Source organism: Nematolebias whitei, chromosome 2 (genome assembly GCF_014905685.2).
Source record: "Nematolebias whitei isolate Nwh7 chromosome 2, NemWhi1, whole genome shotgun sequence".
Classification (NCBI taxonomy): domain Eukaryota; kingdom Metazoa; phylum Chordata; class Actinopteri; order Cyprinodontiformes; family Rivulidae; genus Nematolebias; species Nematolebias whitei.
The window spans coordinates 50100971-50123571 of NC_056499.1; the positions used below are offsets into that span (position 1 = coordinate 50100971).

The 22601-nt window shown below is 39.4% G+C and overlaps 2 protein-coding genes across 2 annotated transcripts in view; both read right to left on the bottom strand.

Moving 5' to 3' along the window:
* Positions 1 to 1678: 1678 nt before the first annotated feature.
* Positions 1679 to 8842, bottom strand: LOC119424784 (EMILIN-1-like). Its single transcript, XM_037692292.1, has 3 exons — positions 8825 to 8842; positions 6192 to 6326; positions 1679 to 2075 (listed from the first exon to the last, which is right to left on the bottom strand). The coding sequence occupies exons 2-3, from the start codon at positions 6262 to 6264 to the stop codon at positions 1726 to 1728; spliced, it is 423 nt and encodes a 140-aa protein (XP_037548220.1). The 5' UTR covers positions 6265 to 6326; positions 8825 to 8842; the 3' UTR covers positions 1679 to 1725.
* Positions 8843 to 9540: 698 nt separating this feature from the next.
* Positions 9541 to 22601, bottom strand: part of LOC119427167 (EMILIN-1) — a 72851-nt gene continuing 59790 nt past the window's right edge. The window contains exons 5-9 of the mRNA XM_037694751.1: positions 21617 to 21862; positions 21288 to 21536; positions 17584 to 17769; positions 10565 to 10690; positions 9541 to 9593 (exon numbers count right to left, since the gene is read on the bottom strand). Of these exons, the coding sequence (XP_037550679.1) occupies positions 9541 to 9593; positions 10565 to 10690; positions 17584 to 17769; positions 21288 to 21536; positions 21617 to 21862 (860 nt within the window). The remainder of the gene's footprint in view (positions 9594 to 10564; positions 10691 to 17583; positions 17770 to 21287; positions 21537 to 21616; positions 21863 to 22601) is intronic.

Here is a 22601-nt window from a genome sequence, read left to right on the forward strand (position 1 = left end):
AAACATTGGCCAGTGGTGAGAGGACAGCAATTTATTGTTTAGTGCGTCATGATTACAGCAGAAATGGAAATGTGTTTTTAAAATAAATATGAGGTTAACGACAGAATGTAATATACAGTATATTTATATATACATGCATTTCAAAACCACTTAGAAGAGCAGTAAAAAAAAAAAAAAAACAATAGGCAGAGACCAAAGCTTAGATGTAGCTTGTCACATTAAATTCAAGAATCACAAGAAAACAAAAACTGTAAATGTTTGCTGATTGTAAATGGATTACATTGCTCCCCAGGCACTTACAAAATTGCCCACTGCTCCACCTGGGTGTATCTCAGATGCTATGGGTTAATTGTATAGATAAAATGTCACCTTTGTATGGAAACATACAATGATGTCAACACATAGCATTGTATTATATTAGTAGATGTAAATTAGGGCAATCATTAAGGATTCCTATTTGGCTAAACAAGCACATTCTCCAGAGTAGTCGCTAAAAATACTAAAAGAAAGTCATTATAAGGGATGAATGTTTCAGAAAGTGTATGTTATGTAAAAACAATGTAGAAACTGACTTCATTTTCTGAAAGTTTAAAAACAAAACATTCAGTCTTTTATTCTGTAATAAATTCTCTTCACATCTGGCGAAAATAAATTTAGCTGCTGATTGAAGTGAAACTGTAACCAGCTTAATTCTGTCAGACTCTATCTCTATTTATTACATGTATTGTTTCTTTTTTCTTTCTTTTTCAGAATGAATGCAGTGTGTATTAATGTGTTTTAAAGGCTGTTGTATACTGTAAATACAAACTTAGGGTTAGACTGTAAGTAAAAGAAGATGACCACAACAACAACAACTGTTTAAGGCTCTGCTTGTTTGTGCAGGCTTGTGTACTTATTACTTAGTGTGCCTTTTAATTTTTTTAAGAAGGAATAGTGCATTAATATTTTAAATAAAGAGGGTAAACCATTTCTTTCTTCAAAACATCTCCATGTACACAAACATACATTATACCATTGTATTGTTTTCTAATAAAATGCAAATACAATCTTCAATGAAAGCCCTAAAATTGTTTTAATCAATGAAGGAAGAACTCCATCTTAATGAGCTTCTGTTGAACCACTTTCAGGACAAATTTAATATTTTCAACACTAGTTCTGGACGTTAACAATATCTTTTCAGAAAGGACATATAATAATATTATTTTTATTTTTGTTTTAAAAAAACTGTCTTCAGAGGAAACTAGAATAGATTTACATTAGATAGCAGTTATTATTACGCTTCCACACAAAATGGTGTATTTCCAAAGGCTGCACTCTTGGATGTTTGAATTCAAGTTTAGTTACCAAAAAAAGATCAATTCACTGGAAATACTACCATCACAGATGGATTAATACTGACAGACTAATTCAGTCACAGATTAATTAATACTGTTTAATACAACCTCAGATGGGTTAATACTGATGAGTTTAGTCACAGAAGGATTTTTACCTTCATTGTCTCTTAGTGGTCTTTACAAAAACAAACATAAAAAGATGAGTTGTACAGATCTTGCACAAAGTGAGCTGTTACAAAGTGTTGAATGCAGACAAATATAAAGTACAGGAAGCTTGATAGATAATATTTGGTAATCAAGAACAAATCACATATGAATGAGGGTGACATGCTTCATGAGTCCTCCAGGTTTGTAATAAACGTTTAACAGATGAACAAATTCTCAGGCTACTTTATTTCTCAGAAATTGACATGAATGGTGCCTTCTCTTCATACAGCAGCATGCCATTGAAGATGGTAAGCGGCTCTATGGAGTGGGCTAATTTTCCCATCACCAAGTCAATGCACACGGTGTCCTGAGCCTTTAAAGGAAGAATAATGCTGAATACAGCCAGAGAACCTGGAATGGTTTTAGCTTCAGCCACAGGGTTGTTTTCCAGACCTTCAGGCTGATACCCCCCTGAGTCCACTCGGGCCATGCCATAGTTTGACCTGGACAGGACCGCTTCAATTTTTTCATTCTTGTGACCAGTTAAGATGGCGCTGAAATAGTAATGTCCATCTACCGGGGCAGTGAAAATACCTGAAGAAGAGAGAATGATTGGTTACAGTGATGATTGCCATCAAAACATCAAACCTAAAGTTTATATGAGATTAAAAAAAAAAAAAAAACTTTTTTTTTCAAATTTTTTTTGTAAACACTTCAAAATTCTAAACAGAACTGAATAATATTTAAAAGACAAAAACGCACGCACACACACACACACACACACACAAATACACAGCTTGACAAATTTTTCTAGATGGGCGGTTCCACTTCACTTCAGACCCAGGTCCTCTACCAGAGGCCTGGGATTTGGAGGGTTCTGTTCTTAGGACTGCCCTCTTCTGAACAGAGATCTCTGAGGTTGTTCCTGGGATCTGTTGGAGCCACTCTTCAAGTTTAGAGTCATGGAACCTAGTGTTCCAATGGTCACTGGTACCACTGAGGCCTTGACTCTCCCCAACTATTTCCTCTTTCCGTACTTGATATTTCACTATCTTATTGCACTCCTTCTTCCTGATGTTACAGTCACTTGGAATAGCTACATCTATCACCACTGCCCTCTTCTGTAGTTTGTCAACCACCACAAAGTTTGATTGGTTAGCCATCATCTGTTTTTAATTCTGGACCTGGAAGTCACATTGGTTTTGTCACACAAATTTGGTACAGGATAATCAGAAATTCAAAGTTCAAACATACCTCTAAGCATTCTCAGTTGCATAATGAATGAAAAACATAAAAATATGTCATGTAGGCTTGGATGCAAAATGTTAAGATTTATTTCAATTCAATTCAATTCAAAAATACTTTATTAATCCCAAAGGGAATTTATTTGTTGTTGTAACTTGTTATCCTCATTTCATTAAGAGATGTTATATATACTGATGGCTGTAGACAGGAAGGATCTCTTGTAAAGGTCCATCCCACAGTGGATCCTAAAAAACTGGCTGCAGATGCCGTCCAATCCGTCCACCCAGACTCGACTGGCCTCTCGGTTCCCTCGGGCTGTAGGACCGCCCGAATGCCGGGCAGAACTCCTCCCAGAGCGATGGCCACTCCTCCCAGCAGCCTGCCGAACTCCTTGTCGCTGCAGACAGCCAACTGTAGGTGCCGAGGGACGATCCTGTCCTTCTGCTGTCATGAGCCGTGTTTCCTGCTAGTTCCAGGATCTCAGTGGCCAGGCACTCGAGTGCAGCTGTCAGGTAGATGAGAATGCGTCCACAGAACATCCTTTCAACTCATTTGAGATTTGGGGCTGTAGTTGAGATATTATTTGAGCTTTTGAGATGTTAATCTGCTGCTGTTGGTTGTAGAAAACTGCCTTGTTGCCATGGTTATGCATCATAACAAATGTCCAAAACTAAAAAGGTTTCAGTAAAAATCCTTCCTGCTGCACAGCATCTGATACCAGAGGAAACAATCATCCAAAAAATGTGATTTACATCCAGCAAAAGAGGAATTAAAGTTTCCAAAAGCAAAATCTCAGAATGAAAGTAACAGAGCTGCTCCAACATGCAGCCACCTTGAGCGGCGCAATTCTAGAACTGAAATTATAACTCAAATTTATAACGAAACCAGATGTAGACATTTACAAAGATTGACTATGAAATTATTTTTGTAGGTACTTGGTTGTAGCTGGTTTATTTGTGCTGCTAAGCAAAAATAGAGAACCATCAATTTATTTTCCCAGTAGGTATGGATCATATCAGGCCATGGTGTAATCACATTCGTCCTAACTGAGACTGTCTTGGTTATCTGCCGTTTTGATGAATACTGGCCATTGTTCTAGGTGATTGCTGATCACTGGTCAAATCTTAAATCCTGCAGCCATGGAGCAAGCATTTTGTGATGCCTCCTTCCATAAGCAACATTGGGACATATATGAGGACAGCAGGACATGTTAGACTGGCACAGGACATGTATGATGACAGCAGGACATGTTAGACTGGCACAGGATATGTATGAGGACAGCAGGACTGGTGAGATGTGCTTTAGGAGTGACAGACAACTTCAAGCTGGAGGTAGGATTGCATCAAGGATCAGCTCTGAGCCCCTTCTTGTTTGCTCTGGTGATAGACCGACTAACAGATGAGGTCAGGCAGGAATCCCCGTAGACTATGACGTTTGCAGTTGACATTGTGATCTGTGGTGAGATAATTCCATCAGTATTATCTGTTTTTGCCTATGAACATCTTCTAGTCAGCAGGGTGGCACAGTTGGTAGAGCTGTCACCTCTTAGCGAGAAGGTTTTGGGATACAATCACCAACTTGTAATGTAGACTGTAAATCCATGCAACATGGCACAACAACAGTGATTGACTCAGGGATGAACAGTCCTGATCATGAAATACACCCAGTGGAACCAAGCACCAGTAGGTTATTTATATTTCAATAATATTTATAATAATAATAATAATAATAATAATGATAAAAAACTAGATAAACTCCCATACAGACTCAATGCCAAAGTAATGCAAAAGACTGTGCTGTTAGGGACCACTCACATACTTCAACGAGTACTTGGCTGAATACCAGCCAAGTGCAGAGATTAAACCCAAGGGACCTGGATGACCCCTGATGAATGAACCAGCAATAAATGAAGAAATGCTGAGAAAATAATAATAATAATAATAATTATTATTATTATTATTATTAGTAGTAGTAGTAGTAGTAGTAATAGTAGTATTATTTGTATTCTTAGTTTTTTGTATTTCTTAGTTCATATCTTAGAACTGTTTTTCTTTACAATTGGTATTTTTGTGGGATGTAACTGGGACCCTGTGTACATAGTTTCGTTCCACCTCATGTACCACATGTGATGTGAATGACAATATAGACATCTTGACCTTGACCTTATTGTAACCACACTGCTCGACTGTATAATCAGACACACAGTATGCACTGTTTGGGTTGACAAGAAAGCCCTAATGTCGCCCACATGTCCCCCAATAATGAGCTGCCTATTAAGTGTTTTAGACAGCAGAAATCTAAAGAGGAAGAAGAGAAACAAAAGGAAGGCTTATGAAAACCTGCCATTGTGCTGGTTGAAAAGCTACAAAATAAGGCAGTAGTGATAAATGTAGCAATCCCAAGTGAATGTAACATCCACTCTGTCTCTGCTTCTGTGCCCCATGCCACCATCATCCTGTTTTCAATTATACAGAAGCCCCAAGTCTCTGAGCACTGATGAAATACCCGAGCCCACCAGCCACACTGAAACCTCATTCAAGTTCATTATGGGGCGGAGATGGTGTAGAGGCAGGGCAGCACCTCATCCCCAAAATGCCCCCCGGGCGCTTTCAATAACTGCCCACTGCACCACCTGGTGGTGGATGGGTTAAATGCAGAGACTAATTTCGCCATTATATGGAAACATACAGTGCTGACATTGTGATGACATTATTATTATTATTATTATTATTATTATTATCTGTGCAGAAGCTCAACCTGAGCCTGCCAGCTGTTCAGATGTTGACATCTCTCAAGTCTCTGAAGGGGTTCTGCTACACTCTGGTGTTTCATTGCAATTTCAGCCTCTGGGTCTATACCTCGCATCCACCTTCAGCCCTCAAAATTTAAGGCCTTACTGCAGCTTTTAACCTCTGAGAGGGTAGCTGCCTTGCCACCACCTTCAGCCTCCAAGTGGGTTGATGCCTCGTCTCAGTTCCAGACTTCTGAGAGCGTTAACATCTCAACTCAGTTCCACATCTCCCCACTGTGTGGCTCCAAGAAGACATCTCTCCACCTTCAGTCACTGAAATGATGTTCTCTGTCATATAGAGGATTTGGTAGGATACCTTTCATTTTTCTTTCTCTAAGAGGTTCTGGGAGGTTGCTTTTTCAGCTCGGAGTCCCTAAGAGTCTTCCAGAGATCAGTTTGTAATCCTAGTCACTGAAGGTCTCAAGCTTCCAGTCGTCTCCAAGTCTTCAGTCCCCAAGAGCTCCACGTCTCTGGCCTTGAGAGCCATATGGCTGGCATCTCTCCACCTAGCCTGGCCTGCCCAGGCCTTTGCCACCTCTCCCACATGTGACCCCAATTCGAAAAGGGTCGAAGATAATGCCTCTCCTATGCCCGATCCTGAGTCTGAGAAGGTTAGTGGATGCTACAGCATAGTGATACCAAGCATACATTATTGAAAGATGATGACAGTTTACCTGTTCTTGGGTTGTAGAAGTCTCCTTCATTGACAAAGATTTTGTCAAAGACTATGGTTCCAGCTCTGTCCATGGGAACAGTAAGGGCAGCAGAAAAAGACAGCCTGGGTATATGAGCATCAGCACCAGGGAGACCTGAAAATATTCACACATGCGCACACACAGACACACAAGCAGAGACTGCCTTAGTAGATTATAACAAGTTAAACAAACGAACAACAACAACAACAAAAAAAAAACAAGTCCAGGAGATCAGCTGTTTCAGCCCATTTACTGTTGTGGAAGGTGTTGAACTTCAAGCAAAAACAAATCTTTGTATATAGAAGCCCTCCTAAGAAAGACTCATGTTGGGGCTTTTTTTTCCCTCCATTTTGCCCTGAAATGGTTTTATCCATACAGATTTTTTTTTTTTTTTTTTTTTTACACAAAACAATTTGACTTCTAACGAATTTCACTCCAGGTCAGATCTGTACCCTGCTGGACCTTGTTTTTCCATAACTTATTTCAAGTTTGATGACAGTTTTTTTTTTCAGTGCTGTCAAATCTGGCCAATCTTTACATTGAAGAAGAAGAAAAAAGGGCCCTTAACTACTTCAAGGTAGAAAAAAATGAGCCACATGTTCAAATATGTAGATTATCCCAGAGTCAAAATTCAAGCTAAAGAATAAGTGTTCACCAGACAAGTCAACTCTGTCAACTAAAAATAGGTTCACTACAGAGGATGCTAACAACAACAAGCTGCCTTTGCTGGGGTCTTTGGTGCACAGTGAAGGAGAAAGAAGCCTCAACATTGAAGTTTGCAGGAAGCCAAGTCAAACAGATATGTACCTTCTGTTTGACTCTCACCACCCACTGGAACACAAAATTTATTTGTGCTAAAATCCAGGAAAGGAAAGTCCAAGCAACTGGCAGAGTCCGACTCTAACCTTAAATGGGTACAACTTACTGCTGGCAATGCAAACCATAACTTTGTATAGTTTGTATTGGGATTGAATGTCCTGTAGCAACAGACCCCCAATCCCATATTCATTGAGCACCTCCCAAATGGTACCCCAGAGACTATAGTCAACTGACTTCTCCAAGTTAACAAAATATGAGTAAACTGTTTGGGTAAACTCCCTTTCGCTTTCAAGGAACTTAGCAAGGGTAAAGAACTGGTTTAGTGTTCCAAAGCCAGAACAGAACCTTTATTGTTCCCCTTGAACCAGAGATTTGATCATCAATGGGACTCTCTTCTCCAGCAACCCTAAATAGACCTTACCGTGGGGACTGAGGAGTGTGATTCTCCTGTAGGTGTGTCAACCAAGACAGCCCAGCAACATCCAGAATCTTGAAGAACCCAATACAGATCACTTCCACTATGCCATGTGGCTGTTGGGATTCTAGTATAAAGAACTATCTTGGTGACTTCAGTTTTGATTATGGGCATACCTATCCCAAAACCCAGACATAAATTCTTCTATAGAAGGCATGCTGGTATGGTTGAAAAGGTCTTCAAAGTATGCCTTCTGTATGCCTGTCTGAATGCAATTTAAATGCCTTCCTTCATTCAAATACAGTTGTCTTGACTGGATGATTGAGATGGAACAGGTCCTAAAAATGCCCACTGTAGAAATTTAAAAGTATTGGCCATACACTTTTCTTGCCCTTAGCTGTTCGAGGAATATTTTTCCTTTATTGTGTTTCATTCGTACTCATCTGCTCACACAGATTCATGTTCGTGCTGCTGTTCGGCATATTGTTTTTATACTACTAGTGCTTATTGTATTAACATCCTGATGCATGCTCAATAATCCAGGTAGAAAAATCTAAAAAAGTTAAATCTGGTCCTCTGGACATTCAAAAAACATAACAATGCAAAACAACAAAACAACGTTTTTCTTAGTTCATATCTTAGCTCTTATTACTCTTTTTCTTTTACATTTCAGTACTTTTGTTGGATGTAACTGGGACCCTGTGTACACAATTTTGTTCCAACACATGACAAATAAAGAACTTTGAATCCTTGAATGCTTGTCCAGAATGTTTTGTCATAGTTTTCAAGTTTTTCCACATTTAATCTGTTATCTTTGTTCTAACATTTTTTAAAGTTTCATTTCGCTATCTGAAAGCTGTCTTTTAATCAGGTGTAGTGACAATGCTGTGGTCTGAACACCCATTAGCAGGTGTATACACTAACTGTTCAAGTTATGTAATAAATGTTGACCGGCCTCAACCCCAAAACATATACGTGAGTTCTTGCAACAAATTCAATTCCCCTCTCTCGAAGAAAAGACAAAGAATCCGGTAATTTAAATACACAATTTGGTAACATTTCTTTTTCAGTTCGAATAATGACAATATGGTAAATATGAAATATGGCTGAATAACCAATAATATTATTTCAGAAAGTGAATGATGTAAATAATAGACTTTGAGAAGAGTTATTCAATTTGGACTAAGGTTTTTAGCTCTAACGTTAAAATTTAGGTAAGCTTTTATCTCAGATTCGTGAATCAAATTATGTCTAAACAAACTCAGTTGGCACTTGTTGTTTCATCATCATAAGGAAGATGTTTTATCCTATTGGGGAGAGGTCCATTCTCTCATTACCACAGCAGATATGATACAAAAGCCGGAGGTACATGGATTACCAGAGGGTTGTTTTCCCCAGGGCCATACGATTCAGCTCTGCAGGTATCATTCTCAGGGTGTCTGAGCAAGTTACGGACTTCTTTCCTCATCTCTCAGCTGACTGGCTCAGAGTCTCGTGGACTTCTCTCAATCACGACACTGCTTCTCTCATGAGAGTTCTTCTCCACAACTCTTCTCAGCAACTGCTCGACAACAACTGACTTCTCAGGTGTCTGTTTACCTGACACATCCGAAGCCGTGCCCCTAATCTTAACCAATGGAAATGCAGCTCTCAACCCGTGGGTGTGAACAAAGCTTCATAAATTAATTTAATTATAACCTCCCCTCAAAGTCTCAGAGGGAAAACACAATAGCTTTTGTTGAAAATGGCAACACCTTGTTTTTACATAAACACCATTTATTGCAGCAAAATGAGAGTTTGATTCTGGCACCCCATTCTTACAAACAATTCAATTCAATTCAATTCAGTTTATTTATATAGCGCCAAATCACAACAAAGTTATCTCAGGGCACTTTACAAAAACATTCACATACATAAAAGCCAATGACAATTGTTGAAGCTCTTTTATACTACATACATACTCTTGGGGGGTTAATTTCCTTCTTGACCATGGCAACGACAGTCCCATAGGGTAATGTTCACTTCCTTGTTAGAGATTTCTTTCAGAGACTGGGCATCTGTCTCTCAGAAAAGAGGGTTAATTAACACAGAGGGTTAATCATCATAGTCAGTATGGAACCAGGGGTGGTTCAGGATGTCGACCTGAACTGTAGATTTAACACACAGAAAGGAGGGTAGGAGACGCAGTGTATTTTGGATGTTCTGTCGCTGAGGATGGTTTGTCTTTTGCTGGACCTTGGATGGACGCTACACCGGCAAAGCTAGAAAAGTCAAAATAAGTTACAACTTTTGATCTTTCTTCCGATTTGTTACTGTTCCAGCAGCCCCGGCAAAACAGTCTGTCCAGGTTTCAGATGATCTACACCTACGCACCCAACCAGCTGATTCCACTGCCGAGAACCTCCTCAGCTGACCACTGGACCAGCAGAAGGGAAACTCATCAATCATTTAGCCGAAGGTTCCCGAGCGACAATATCCCAGTGAAAAGCCATCTTCAAAAGCTCTGATCATGAACCATGGTTGATTCACCCCTTTGGTACCTAATACACCAGCCGACATCAACCTTTCTGTAGGTCAGTTACTGCTCAGTTTATGCTGGTGCACTTTTGATGCCACTAGTGTTTGCAGAGATGGTTAATTTCAGTAAGATTTCTGATAACTCTCATCAGGTTTAAATTTTCTTTTCCTTTTACTTAAGTTTATCTTTGCCCCTCAAATTACCTTTAAACACATTAAAATTCACTTTTGTCTCAAATTTAATTTTTTTTTCAAACAACCACTAGAGTTATTAATCCTTAAGTTAAATACTTTAGGGATATTGCTATCATTGTTTATTTCTATAGCCAGCAATAGCTTGTTATCCATTTATTTGAATAAAAATGACAAATTGTGCAAAAGCAAACTGCTTTCTTGTGTTTAATGAAAATGGTATTTCTTCACAGAAACCCCCCACCCCCCGCACACACACACACACACACACACAATTTAGGGTTAGACTGTGAGACTGAAAATTGTATTAATCACCGATTTATTTATTTATTTAAGGTGGTGCTCAGAGACTAAATAACATGTAAATTATTAATAAAGGTGGTGCATAAATGTAAGATCTTTTTCCTACCTTGAGGACCTTGGGCACCACTTTCTCCTTGTTGTCCAGGAAGTCCAGGAGGCCCTGGTGGTCCTGGAGGTCCCTGGGGGCCTGGTAGCCCATTTAAGCCTCTCTCTCCTGGAGGTCCTGGCAGGCCTGTCGAATAATGAATCAATATGAACACAAAGATAAAAATAGCTGCACTCAAATACCATTCAACTTCTCCATTTTTAACTAGTTTTCATTTAAAGATTCAAATTGGTTTTCACTGTCAAAAAGTAGTGATGATGAACCAAAGGAAAAAGGTCTTTCAAATGAAGCTGCTGACAAGAGTATTAAAAGCTCTTGGAGGCAAATTAGAGGCAAATCAGGGTGGAGGCAGATGTATTGCTCACCTTTCCCAACCAAATTTTTCTATGCTGGTCCGGGGGAGTTACACCTGCAAATTCCCAATCACAGTTTTACCTTCTCTAACCTCTGCACCACCAGTACTCCCATTTTAAACATCACTAGATGCCCTCTCAGCATCCAGGAGAAATTTGAGGAAGTGTAACATCATGGAAACAGAACACACACAGGGATGTAAGTGTTGGTTATGTCACTAGTAAGAAAATGCTTTCTATTTCTTATCGTAGCTTGCTCTAGTGAAGGGAGCCTTAGCGCTATGAATAATATGCATCATATCTGCATCCAGCTCCTGAGGGAGAGACTGCAAAGCAGTCAAGCCCATAATTTTAAGACAGTCAGTTTAGGATACCAAATCTGGCTCTCTGAAAAAGGAATCTGACCTTAACTGACACAAGCAGGAACAGACCATACAGAAGATGGAGGAGAGCTGAAAAACCATATCTCCCTAGACACTTGTGAGCTATCAACGTGATTCTGTAATAACCCTTAATAGTTACAGTATCTAGTTAGTAACTTGTCAGTTATGACATCAGACACAAGCTTCATTGTGAAATGTTCCAGATGTTAGGAAAGATTTAATCTGCAGGGGGAATGAGGCAGAAGTTACAAGGTTCACAGGTGAGGAGGAATCCATCCATCCATCCATTATCTTTACCAGCTTCTTCTTTTTTGGGTCGTGGGGGTCACTGGTGTCCATGTCCGGTAGTCCCTGTGTGAGAGGCGGGGGACACCTTGGACAGGTCTCCAGTCCATCACAGGGACACATAGAGACAAATGAGACAACAACTATCCACTCTCTCACTCATACCTGGGAACAATTTAGAGTTACTTATCAGCCAAACATGCATGTTTTTGGTCTGTGGGAGGAAACCGGAGTACCAGGAGAAAACCCATGCATGCACGGAGAGAACATGCAAACTCCACCCAGAAAGGTCCTGGACTGGGATTTGAACTGACGATCTTTTAGCTGAGAGGTAATAGCTCTATCAATTGAGCCACCGTGCTTGATTTCTAATCATATTTCACTTTAGTCATGTATCTTTTCTGTTGCAGATCTCTGAGGGGACGGAAAGAGGAGTCCAGAACTCCAAATGGAGCTAAATGAAGTTCTTGGAATAAGAAACTTTTTACTTGTGTTTGAAGAAAATGCAGGACGAAAATAATTACCAAGCAATCTTTTTTGAACGAGGTCCACAAGAAGTCCAAGAAATACAGAGGATTCAATAAAAGATTTTCCACAGTCACCTATTCTTTTTGTGTACCTATTGAAAGTGGGATTGTGCTTGGTTAGCAAGGGACATTTTAAGACCACAGATGAGTGGGGAAAGGAAATGACAAAAATATTTCACCCTTCTCCCAATGGTTTTTGGAAACAACAAATTAGATTGCTCCTCCGTAAAATGTCACCTTTTCTTGGTAGAGGTGTCTGTGTACCTGAACGATCCTAGGATATTTGCTGTTAGAGACAATTGCCACTGGTAGTGACTCCAAAGGCACATTGGTCCAATGTGACAGTTCAAACAAAGTGTGATTGACAATACTCATACGGACAAAAAACAGCAAAGAGCTCAATATCTCCCACACGGCCATCAATTTCTGGGGAGCTACTCTGGAGCCAGGCCATATGGAGGGGCTCATAGAAGAGCTACTTGTGACCAGGCCTCTACCCATTGGGCTCAATTGGGTTTATCCTGAATGAGCAACATGGGTTTCACCTTCTTCTAGGCCCTCCACCCACAGGAGGGTCCAAATGAGTCAGGTGCATGCACAGTGCTTTGAGTGCCAGGCACTCTGATCTTAGCTTACCAAAGCTGGCTCTTGGGACATGGAATGTTATCTTTCTGGTGGGGAAGGAGCCTGAGATTGTGTATTAAGTTGAGGAGTACCAACTAGATATAGTCAGGCTCACCTCAACGCATATTGGTTCTGAAATAAATCATCCTTGAGTGGGGCTACTCTAGAGTTGCCCACAAAATGTGTCAGGCTGGTGTGAGCCTATTTTTATCCTTCCAGCTTGGCATCTGTGCATTGAAGTTTTTGCTGGTAAATGGAAGAGTAGCTGCCCTGTGCCTTCAGGTGGGGGACAGGCTCTAACTGTTATCAGTACCTATGTGCCTTATGGTAGTTCAAAATGCCTAGCCTTCTTGAAATCCTAAGCAAAGTTGATGGAAGGTGGTCCAGCTGGGGACTCATTATTCTGCTGGACATCTTCAATGTCCACATAAGTATCAACGGTGTTTCCTAGAGGGGCGTGATTGGGAGAAACAGCCTCTTTGATCTAAACCATAAAATAAAAATACATGCAATTGTAACTGATTTTATAGAGGCCTTCAAGCCAAAAACTAATCTGCCGAACCCATACCTGGGTTAGAGTTTTTGATTAGGCCTCATGCCCTTGGTACTGAGGACAGACTTGCATTTCTTAATTTCTACTTTCGCGAATTTGTGGTCTGTTCTTTTTTTTTATAAATGTGTGATATCCACAGAATCTTAAGATATTTGGCTAAAAGCTTCTAAAACCATTTTTATAATCACCAAACACTGATGAAACTACAAAACAGTTAAATCAGTAAGTCAACAAATTGCGTCAGCTGTTCACCCCATGTCATGTACACATACAGCTATGTTTACTGAAAGCAGGGATCTCACATATTCGAAAACTATAAGTTTCATCATGATTCAACCAAGATTCACTGAACCACCAGCAAAAGAAACCAAAATTATCAGGTTTAACAAACATAATATGAAAATCCATTTTAATCTTACTGTTTTGCCTCCATTGCTGATATCCACTGGGACTAAACCAAATTTACTGAGCAACTTCATTTCCCAGCATGCTTTTGGAGTATTTTCTCAATCTACACCTCGGACTTCAGGTACAACTCACAATCCTGCCATCAGTAGAAGTTCTTGAATGACTCTGCCATTGTGGGCTGCATTAATGGTGACCAGGAAGCTGAATACAGAGACGTGGTGGACAGAACCACCTGCAACTCAACGTTGGAAAAACTAGAGTTGCAGGTGGACTACAGGAAGAAGAACCCCCCCCCCCCACACACACACACACACACACACCCTATCAACATCAAGGGTCCTAAGGTGGACACTGTAGACTGCTACAAGTACCTGGGGTTCCACCTAGACAATAAACTGGAGCTAACACCAACGCCCTCTACAAGAAAGAGCAGAGTCGCTTTTTTCTTCTGAGGAGACTCAGGTCCTTTAACATCTGCAGGACCATGCTGCAGATGTTGTACCACTTAGTGGTCTCCAGCATCTTCTTCTACACTGTGGTGTGCTGGGGCAGCAGGGTGAAGAAAGCTGATGCCAACAGACTCAATAAACACATCAGGAGAGCTGGTTCAGTTCTGGGAGTGGACCTGCAGTCTCTGAGAGGTGTCTGAGCAGAGGATGCTGAGGAAACTGCTCCAGATCCTGAACAACACGTCACACCCCCTGCATGACACCCTGGACTCTTACTGCAGCACCTTCAGTCGTAGAGTGAGACCACAGAGGTGCTCCACAGAACAACACAGGAAGTCCTTCCTCCCTGTGGTTACTGAGCTTTTCAACTCCTTCCCCTTTCTACACATAGGACAATAAAATTAATCCTGCACCACAATAAACACTTTAATGTTTCTGTCTGCACCTGACGTGTTTTAGAACTTAACTGTTGGTATTTTTTATATTCTCTGATATTTTTTATATTCTCTGTTACTTTTTATATATTGTGTGATTCCTTGTGTATGTTCCTTTGTACTGAAAATCTGGCACAGTTTCCTGCAGGATCAATAAAGTTCTCTTATTTTATCTTATCTCTTAAAATAAACCCATCTGATCTATTAACAAGGACTTGAGTAGACAAATGTGAATGTCACTTAATCTGCATTATATGTTTACATCTCCTTACAGATGATGACTGGCAGGACTGATGTGGGTATTGGGTCTAAGGATTTGAAGCTGGAGTCATTGGCATGAATCAATCCAAACCAAAGGTAAAGCCCAATTGTAAAGCTTATAGTCAAACACAAAAAACAAAGTACCAGTAACTTTAAGTACAAAGTGTGTTGAGTTGTTTGTGCCACCAATATTTTCATTTTTTTTTAAATCAGTCTAAATGTGTTTAAACTAATTTCTAAAGACTGTGTGATACAGGTGTTCACTGTCACCTCAGCAACACCACCACTGTCAGCCATATTAATTTGCATGCCTTGGTGCCGGGAGGCTGGCATCCTGAGGGTGAGCCCCTGGTCTTCTGCAACTTATTTTCAAAAGGAGTTATATATTTTAGATATAGAAAAAAATGGCAGCGGGAACATATAGCCTCCTTTTTTTGTCCAATAATTTTCTGTGAAACACCAGCATCAGCTGGGATGACACTTCCAACGAAATCCCATAAATGTTATTGTTATTTGAATAGTAAGGTGTTGCTAATGTAACAAAGTTAAAAATGTACTCTAAAGTATTTGTTTACTTTACTGTGTTAACAATATGTTTGTGAATTTTATCTTATGGTCTTTTATTTTGAAATGTGTCAAAGACGGAAATGATGTGATACATTTTGTTCCGGTAGCTTCCTCTCTCTCACTTTGCGTCCACCATTTTTCACCCCATAAAGCTCTCCTCTGGAATAACTGCAACATTCTGATTTGGAACAAATCATTTTTTTAAATTAACTGGTTCAATAAAGACATCAACCACATCCTTAATTTTTTTGATAATACTGGCAATATGTTATCGCATGATAACTTTATGTTTGTCCATGGTTTTCCTATTCCTTTCAGAGAATTTAATATGATAACCAAAACTATTCCCAAATAATTAATTAAACTTGTTAAAAGTCATATGTGTTACAGTGAATTTACGAAAACTCTACCCACTCTCACACTGGAAGGAATTAAAGTAACATATAAAAAAATGTAACAATAGACACATACACCAGTGCTTTCATAAGAAAAAATGTGTGGTACCCAGAGGTAAATTTTATTGGTGAGCTCAAATTAATGACATAAACTGGAGAAGGGTCTGGCTCTTACCCCACAAATTCTGTATTCCTAACAAAGTCAAAGAAGCACACTTTAAGATTTTACATATATATCCCATGAACTGTATCATTGCTAAATTCACAGATATTAATGACTTGTACTTTTTGTAAAACAAACTTAGAAACGACACTGCATTCTTTTTTTAGTCGTGACATATCCCAAAAAATTTGGACTGACCTTGAATATTACATTTTTCGATCAACTAAATTTGCATGTTCATTAAATCTCCAAAATATTATTTCCTACTACAGTAACTCTGAAAATTGTAAATTTGAACATATACGTAATTTTATCATTTTTATATGAAAAATTTTTCATCCACAAACAAAAATTTGCAAACTCGATACCAAATTGTATTCATTTTCAGTCAGAACTAAAGTTTCTGATTGATTCCTTTAAATTGATTAATAATAAAAAAGCAAATTTGTTTATTTCTAATTACAAATTATATTTTACTGAATCCTCTGACTAAATTTTAATTTAATTTTCATTTGTTTTGTTATTCTTTATCATTTTCTTTCCAGTCTGTTCTTAAATAGTATCTCTGATTATCTTCTACTTTGTATAATGTGTACTTGTTTTACAACATACTCAGTTCACAAGTCTTGTCACTGTTTTGGAGGTGCTGTTTGTTCATTACAATACCTGTTTGTTTTGTACATTGTGTTCAATAAAGTAAAAAATAATAATAATTCTCTCACTTTACCACCATGCAATGTGAGTAATGTGAAAATGTTGTTGGCAGGTTTTTCTTTCTTTGCCTTTGAAAATGTAGCTATTTATGTTATAAATCTTATGTTGTGTTGGTTGATTTAAATTTTATAATGTCATTGTGCTTTTATTTTTCATTTTGACCACAAAACCAAAGTTTTTATAGATGTTTTACTGTCCCAATTGTAAGATAGTTTTGGGCAATTTTCAGTTTAGTGCGCCCTCTTGTGGTTGCTGGCTGTAATGGCTCTGCAGATGGTTTGACGCCATTACATTTATTTTTGCATGTGTAGGAGCCAGAGGTGCAGGACACAAAAGACAAATGACGTGTTTGGTTTATTGTCTTCTGCATGTATGTGGTTTATTAGTCATGTTAAATACTACCGGTATTGTTAAATAATATTTTCTAGACTGTCTAGTAAATAGTACTGTTAATGTATTGTTTTCATTATAGCTTTAAAAGATAATGTTAATTGTTTTGTTTTAACCTCCTGAATGCAAACATTCAATAATGTAAGGTTAAACTTTTCCCACCATGCAATGCGAGGGATACAGAAGTGCAGGGCACACAGAAGACAAATGATGTGTTTAGTTATTGTCTTCTGCAGGAGAGCAAATAAACATTGAAGAAACAGTATCTGGATGCTCAGTCGTTTGAAGAAAAAAAGCATCATTACACTAAGATGCATGCTATTTTTGAGCAGGTACTTCAAAAGGCAACCTACAGGGCCGAAATCTCTAATTAAACAAGTGTGATTTAAAAAAAATATTTTGTTAGATCTTGTTTATCTCGGCTTTAGTCACAGATCTGGATTGCCATCAAAAACTTTGACAACACAAACCCAAGTTAGTCATTTAGTTAGCTTGGAATAAAAACAAGCTCACCCGTTAGGTCTGAGAAACTCTGCAGGTATCTAAGAATGTGGTTCAAGCTGGAGTTCAGGTTCTTTACTTTACTGTGAACATCATCATGGGTCCTCTGAATAAAGTCCAGGGTTCCTCCATGCTGAATGACAGACTCGTTCATGCCAGAAACGCATGTCCACAAAGAAGACACTTGTTGATTCAGTCCTGAACACAGAAATCAGCAGAAAAGAAAAGGAAACGAGACGACACATGAGACACTGGAAGTTTTATTATTGGATGTTTTTATTACTCTTTTACGGAGTTGTCTTCATATACTGATAAACACAAAGTAAATGTCAGTTTCCTTAACTGGTAAAGGAAACTGAACCGAAGTGAGGCAGTATAGGTTCAAGTGATTTCACTCTGATGATTTCACAGCTAGACAACATCTGTTAGACTGCTGTTCACCCTGCTGGTCTCCAGTCTATGAAAACACTTCAATTGCTTGCCCATGAGTCTGGAACTTATGCCTCAAAGCATACGCGTGGCTTTTTGGTGCTTCTGTAGCGGCTCTCCGTAGCTCATAGGGTTAATTGTTAGTGTTTCCAACAGATAAATTGTGTTTAGAATGACAATCATCAAAACCTTATCAAAGTTTGATGTATGAGTTGTTCCAGTGGCAGAGTTATTATATACCGTAATTTCCGGACTATAAGTCACTACTTTTTTCACTTGCTTTGAACACCGATGACTAAACAGTAGTGGTGTAACGGTACATGTGGGTGTATTGAGCTGTTGCGGTCCAGCATGTTCGGTTCGGTCCACGTGTGTACCATTTCGGTTATTTTTTCACTCATTAAATTTTATTAAAGAGAGATTATGCGCCACGGAACTAAAGTTCCTAAGCGTGTTTCAGCACGGCACTATTATTTTGCAGCACGCGTAACAGTAGCAGCCTAGCATCTCGTTGCGGACTCCTGTTTGGGAACATTATGGCTTTCTTATTAAAGACAAGTGAACAAATCCAAAGCTGTGTGTCGACGTTGTTTCACAGAGATTAGATCTGCAGTAGCAACACGTCTAACTTGTTAACGCGGTTGAAACAACATCATCCGAATGTGAACGTAGTTTGGTGCAAAGACTGATAGCAGCAACATTTAAACAATCGTCATCAGGTCATTCAGATCAGTCCAAAGCAATAACACAAGCTGTAGGAGTTTTTAAAGCTCTGGATCTATGTCCATATTCTGCTGTTGGGGCGGCTGTGGCTGAGTGGTTAGAGCAGTCGTCCTCCAATGCGAGAGTTGGGGGTTTGAATCCACCAGCAGTCACATGCCGAAGTGTCCCTGAGCAAGACACTGAACCCCTCATAGCCTCCGATGTGTGTCCCATCGATGTTTGAATGTGATAAAGCTCTGATTAGACTCTTTAGAATGATTTGTTCAATTAGCTTTGTAGAGATCTAGTACAGTGCTGTATGAATGGGTAAATGAGGACGCAGATTGTAGTGGAAAGTGCATGGAGTATCTTGAAATAAGATAGAAAGGCGCTATATAAGTACAGTCCATTTACCATTTACCATTTGATGAGCTGGCTTTAAGCATATGATTAAAGTTCTTGAGCCCCTCTACAACATCCCATCATGTCAACACTTCAGCCAAAGAGTTGTAGCAGCACTTTATGAAAAAGCTAAAACTGATCATCAACAAGCCCTGGACCAGATTTAAAGTCCTGCTACATTAATGATGAGTGCGAGATTCAACCACCTCATATAAGAAATTATGACCGTGCAAGAAGAGGTATTGTTACTGTATTATTATGATCTACTTAACTTTTTTAATTTAAAATTATAATCTTATTAACTCTTTTTTTAAATCTCTGTGTTGTTTGCAGTCTGAGGATGACAGCAGCTGAGTCTTCTTCATCCATCAGATCACCTCCAGCTAAGAAGTCTGTAATGACTGAACTTGTTTACTTGGCATATTTTCAAAATAAACATTTTGTAAGTCTTTATTTTGGCCTTTTTTGTACCGAAAATTAACCGAACCGAGCCCTCCTTGAAACTGAACTGAACCAAATTGTGATTCTAGCATACCGTTACACCCCTAGTAAACAATGATGCAGCTGATTAATAGATTTTTATGAGCTAACGAGCTTCATATCTCCAAAACCTTTAGCCCAATGAAGTTTTAGACCAATGAAGATAGATAGTTTTAGACCAAAGAAGTTACTGAACAGGTCACAGTGGACCAGTGAAACTGTTCAAATTAAAGCAAATGCACTCGCATTAAATTCTTCAGATCAGTCACTTTGCGCATTTTGCCGCACACAAAGAGCATTTTTGCTCAAATCTATCCTGACAGTGGAGCAGTGTAAATTAAATCCTCTATCACCAATGGGTTTCGAAAGGCTGCTGTGTGATGAAGAGGACAGCCAGCACAAGTTCAAGGGCAAATCTGCCTCGAGACGAAAGTGACGTTGAGAGTGACAGTGAAAGAGACACTGAGGACGTGTGAGATGAAGTTTTTCTGAGGCTGTTCAGTTCTGACACTGAAGGAGACTTTAGTGGTTTTAGTGGATGGATGGATGGACTGTACTTATATAGCGCCTTTCTATCTTATTTCAAAATACTCAAAGCGCTTTCCACTACAATCTGTGTCCTCATTTACCCATTCATACAGCACTCTACTAGATCTCTACAAAGATAATTACTTTGTAAACAAATCATTCTAAAGAGACTAATCAGAGCTTTATCACATTCATACACCGATGGGACACACATCAGAGGCTATGAGGGGTTCAGTGTCTTGCCCAGGGACACTTCAGCATGTGACTGCTGGTGTATTCGAACCCACAACTCTTGCATTGGAGGACGACTGCTCTAACCACTCAGCCACAGCCGCCCTAGTGCACACGAGGAATGAAGACTGGGAATGGGGAATGTTTCTTTCCACTATGGAGTATGCTGTTTGTGGGAATCAGTTTTGTTTGGTGGCTCCTCAGATTGAAGTCCTTTGGATGAAAGACAAAATGTCTCAGCAAAAAATAAACAGTCCTGATGACCTGACTGAACATTATTGGATTTTATACCTGGATTATTGAGCATGGACTTTGGTATTATGATACTGTATTTTGCTAAAAATTATGCCAGTAAATAGACCCCAAAAAAACCAATCAGTGCTTTATATGCTGTTTAGAAAATAATATTTTAAGTAGCAATTCAGTTTTAAAGCTCTAAAATTAGACAGGGCCAATCCCGGGCCCATGGACCCCACCTTGAAACAACCAGTCCTGCAAAAGAAGTATCCTAAACTTAGTAGACATCCAGAGCAAAGAATTAAAATAAATGACTAATATTGAAAATAATAGGATAAAGAAAGATGGGACTAGCCAGTCAAAGCAGATGGCCGCTTGTCCTGAGCCTGGTTCTGCTGGAGGTTTCTTCCTGTTAAAAGGGAGTTTTTCCTTTCCACTGTTGCCACTGTGCTTGCTCAGGATGGGAGACTGCAACGAAGCCAAGATTCATCTTGTCTGCTGGATTCCTTAGATAGAGAACTTTACTAATTGGCTTTTATGTATGTGAATGTTCCTGTAAAGTGCCCTGAGACAACTTTGTTGTGATTTGGCGCTATATAAATAAACTGAACTGAATTGAATTGAATACTAGTAATGAAATTACTGAAAAAAAAAAATACTGTATATAGTTATTAAAATAACAATAGAAATGTATGCCAAAGCCACACCTTCTCTGATCTTATCGATGGTGTCAGAAACTCGGGTTAGTCGTCCACAGACTCCTTCCAGCTTCGACAGCCTCTTTTCCAGGCCGTCTCCAGATCTCCTACAGTCTCCCATCTCCACCAGCAGCATGTTCTTGAACCGGTGGACATCCTGATTCATCCGGTCCCGGTAGTCTCGGCTCTCTTCCATATGTTCCGTCACCTCTTGTTGGATTTTGTCCAGTTCAGAAATGATCTTATCCTTGGTGTTTCCTGTCAGGTATCAGAGAGACAAACAGATGAAGAGCAGCATGTTCATCGAGTTCTAGATGGTGTCACTAAACTGGGCTCACCGAGGTCTGTTACCACGCTGCCGTGTTTCTGCACCGTGTGTTCCAGACCCTTCAGCGTGTCGTTGATAGAGCTGAAGGTGAGGATGGCCTCAGACAGTTCGCTTTGTAGCGTCTTCAGCTGGTTCTTGTTGAGGGATCCTTCAATCACACTGTGGCCATCTAAAAGTTTTCCTCCATCCAGTCTGGGACCATGTCCACTAGTACCACCTGTACTACCAGAGACCCCCGAGCCTGCAGAACCACCACCTGTTGAGGGAACTTTTACATTTCACAGTCAAACACATTTGGCGTTTGTTTAGTTTATATCTTAGATCCTTATATACTGTTTCTTTTTACACTTTATATTTTTGCTATTGTTGGATGTAACTGGGACCCTGTGTACATAATTCTGTTCCACCTCATGTACCACATGTGCTGAAATTACAATAAACTTACTTGAACTTGAAATGTTTGCAGTTCATTCATGAACTTCCAAAGTTTTATTAGAAGCTGCCACAGACAGACCGGATTGAAAAAATGAAAACGTTTCTACATCTATTGGTTCTGTTGGTGTAGATCACCAGTCATGCAGGAAACAACCTGAAGAGCTCTTTATTGAAGGACGACTGATATAACAGATTAAAACAAGCGGCACAATGATGGCCCCCATCGATGAAGGATTTGAATAGTGAATATTTGTAGTGTTTTCTGGGTTGGAATTGAACAGAGGATGTAAATAAAACAATGTTTTTGTTGCAAGATATTCAAGGTAGAAGTTATGCTATGGAGAAGAACAGAAGTAGGTTTTTATTTTTTCTTGTCCAAGATGGAGCAGAGTGACGGATCCTGGCATGAAAAGGGAGCAGTTATATCCACAACCAGGCACAATGTGGAGCCGGGGGGTGTTCAGTGGTGGCCTTGACCACCACTGATTAATTTATGACCACCCCAATCAGATTTTTCATCAAATTCCAATCAGAACACACATATACATACATACATATAT

What these genes read in the sequence shown, in the direction of transcription:
- LOC119424784 (XM_037692292.1), bottom strand. Translation starts at nt 6,264, where the DNA reads ATGGACAGAGCTGGAACCATAGTCTTTGACAAAATCTTTGTCAATGAA. An exon ending in CTTCTACAACCCAAGAACAG is followed by an intron (nt 2,076 to 6,191) that starts GTAAACTGTCAT and finishes TCTCTTCTTCAG; the next exon opens with GTATTTTCACTGCCCCGGTA.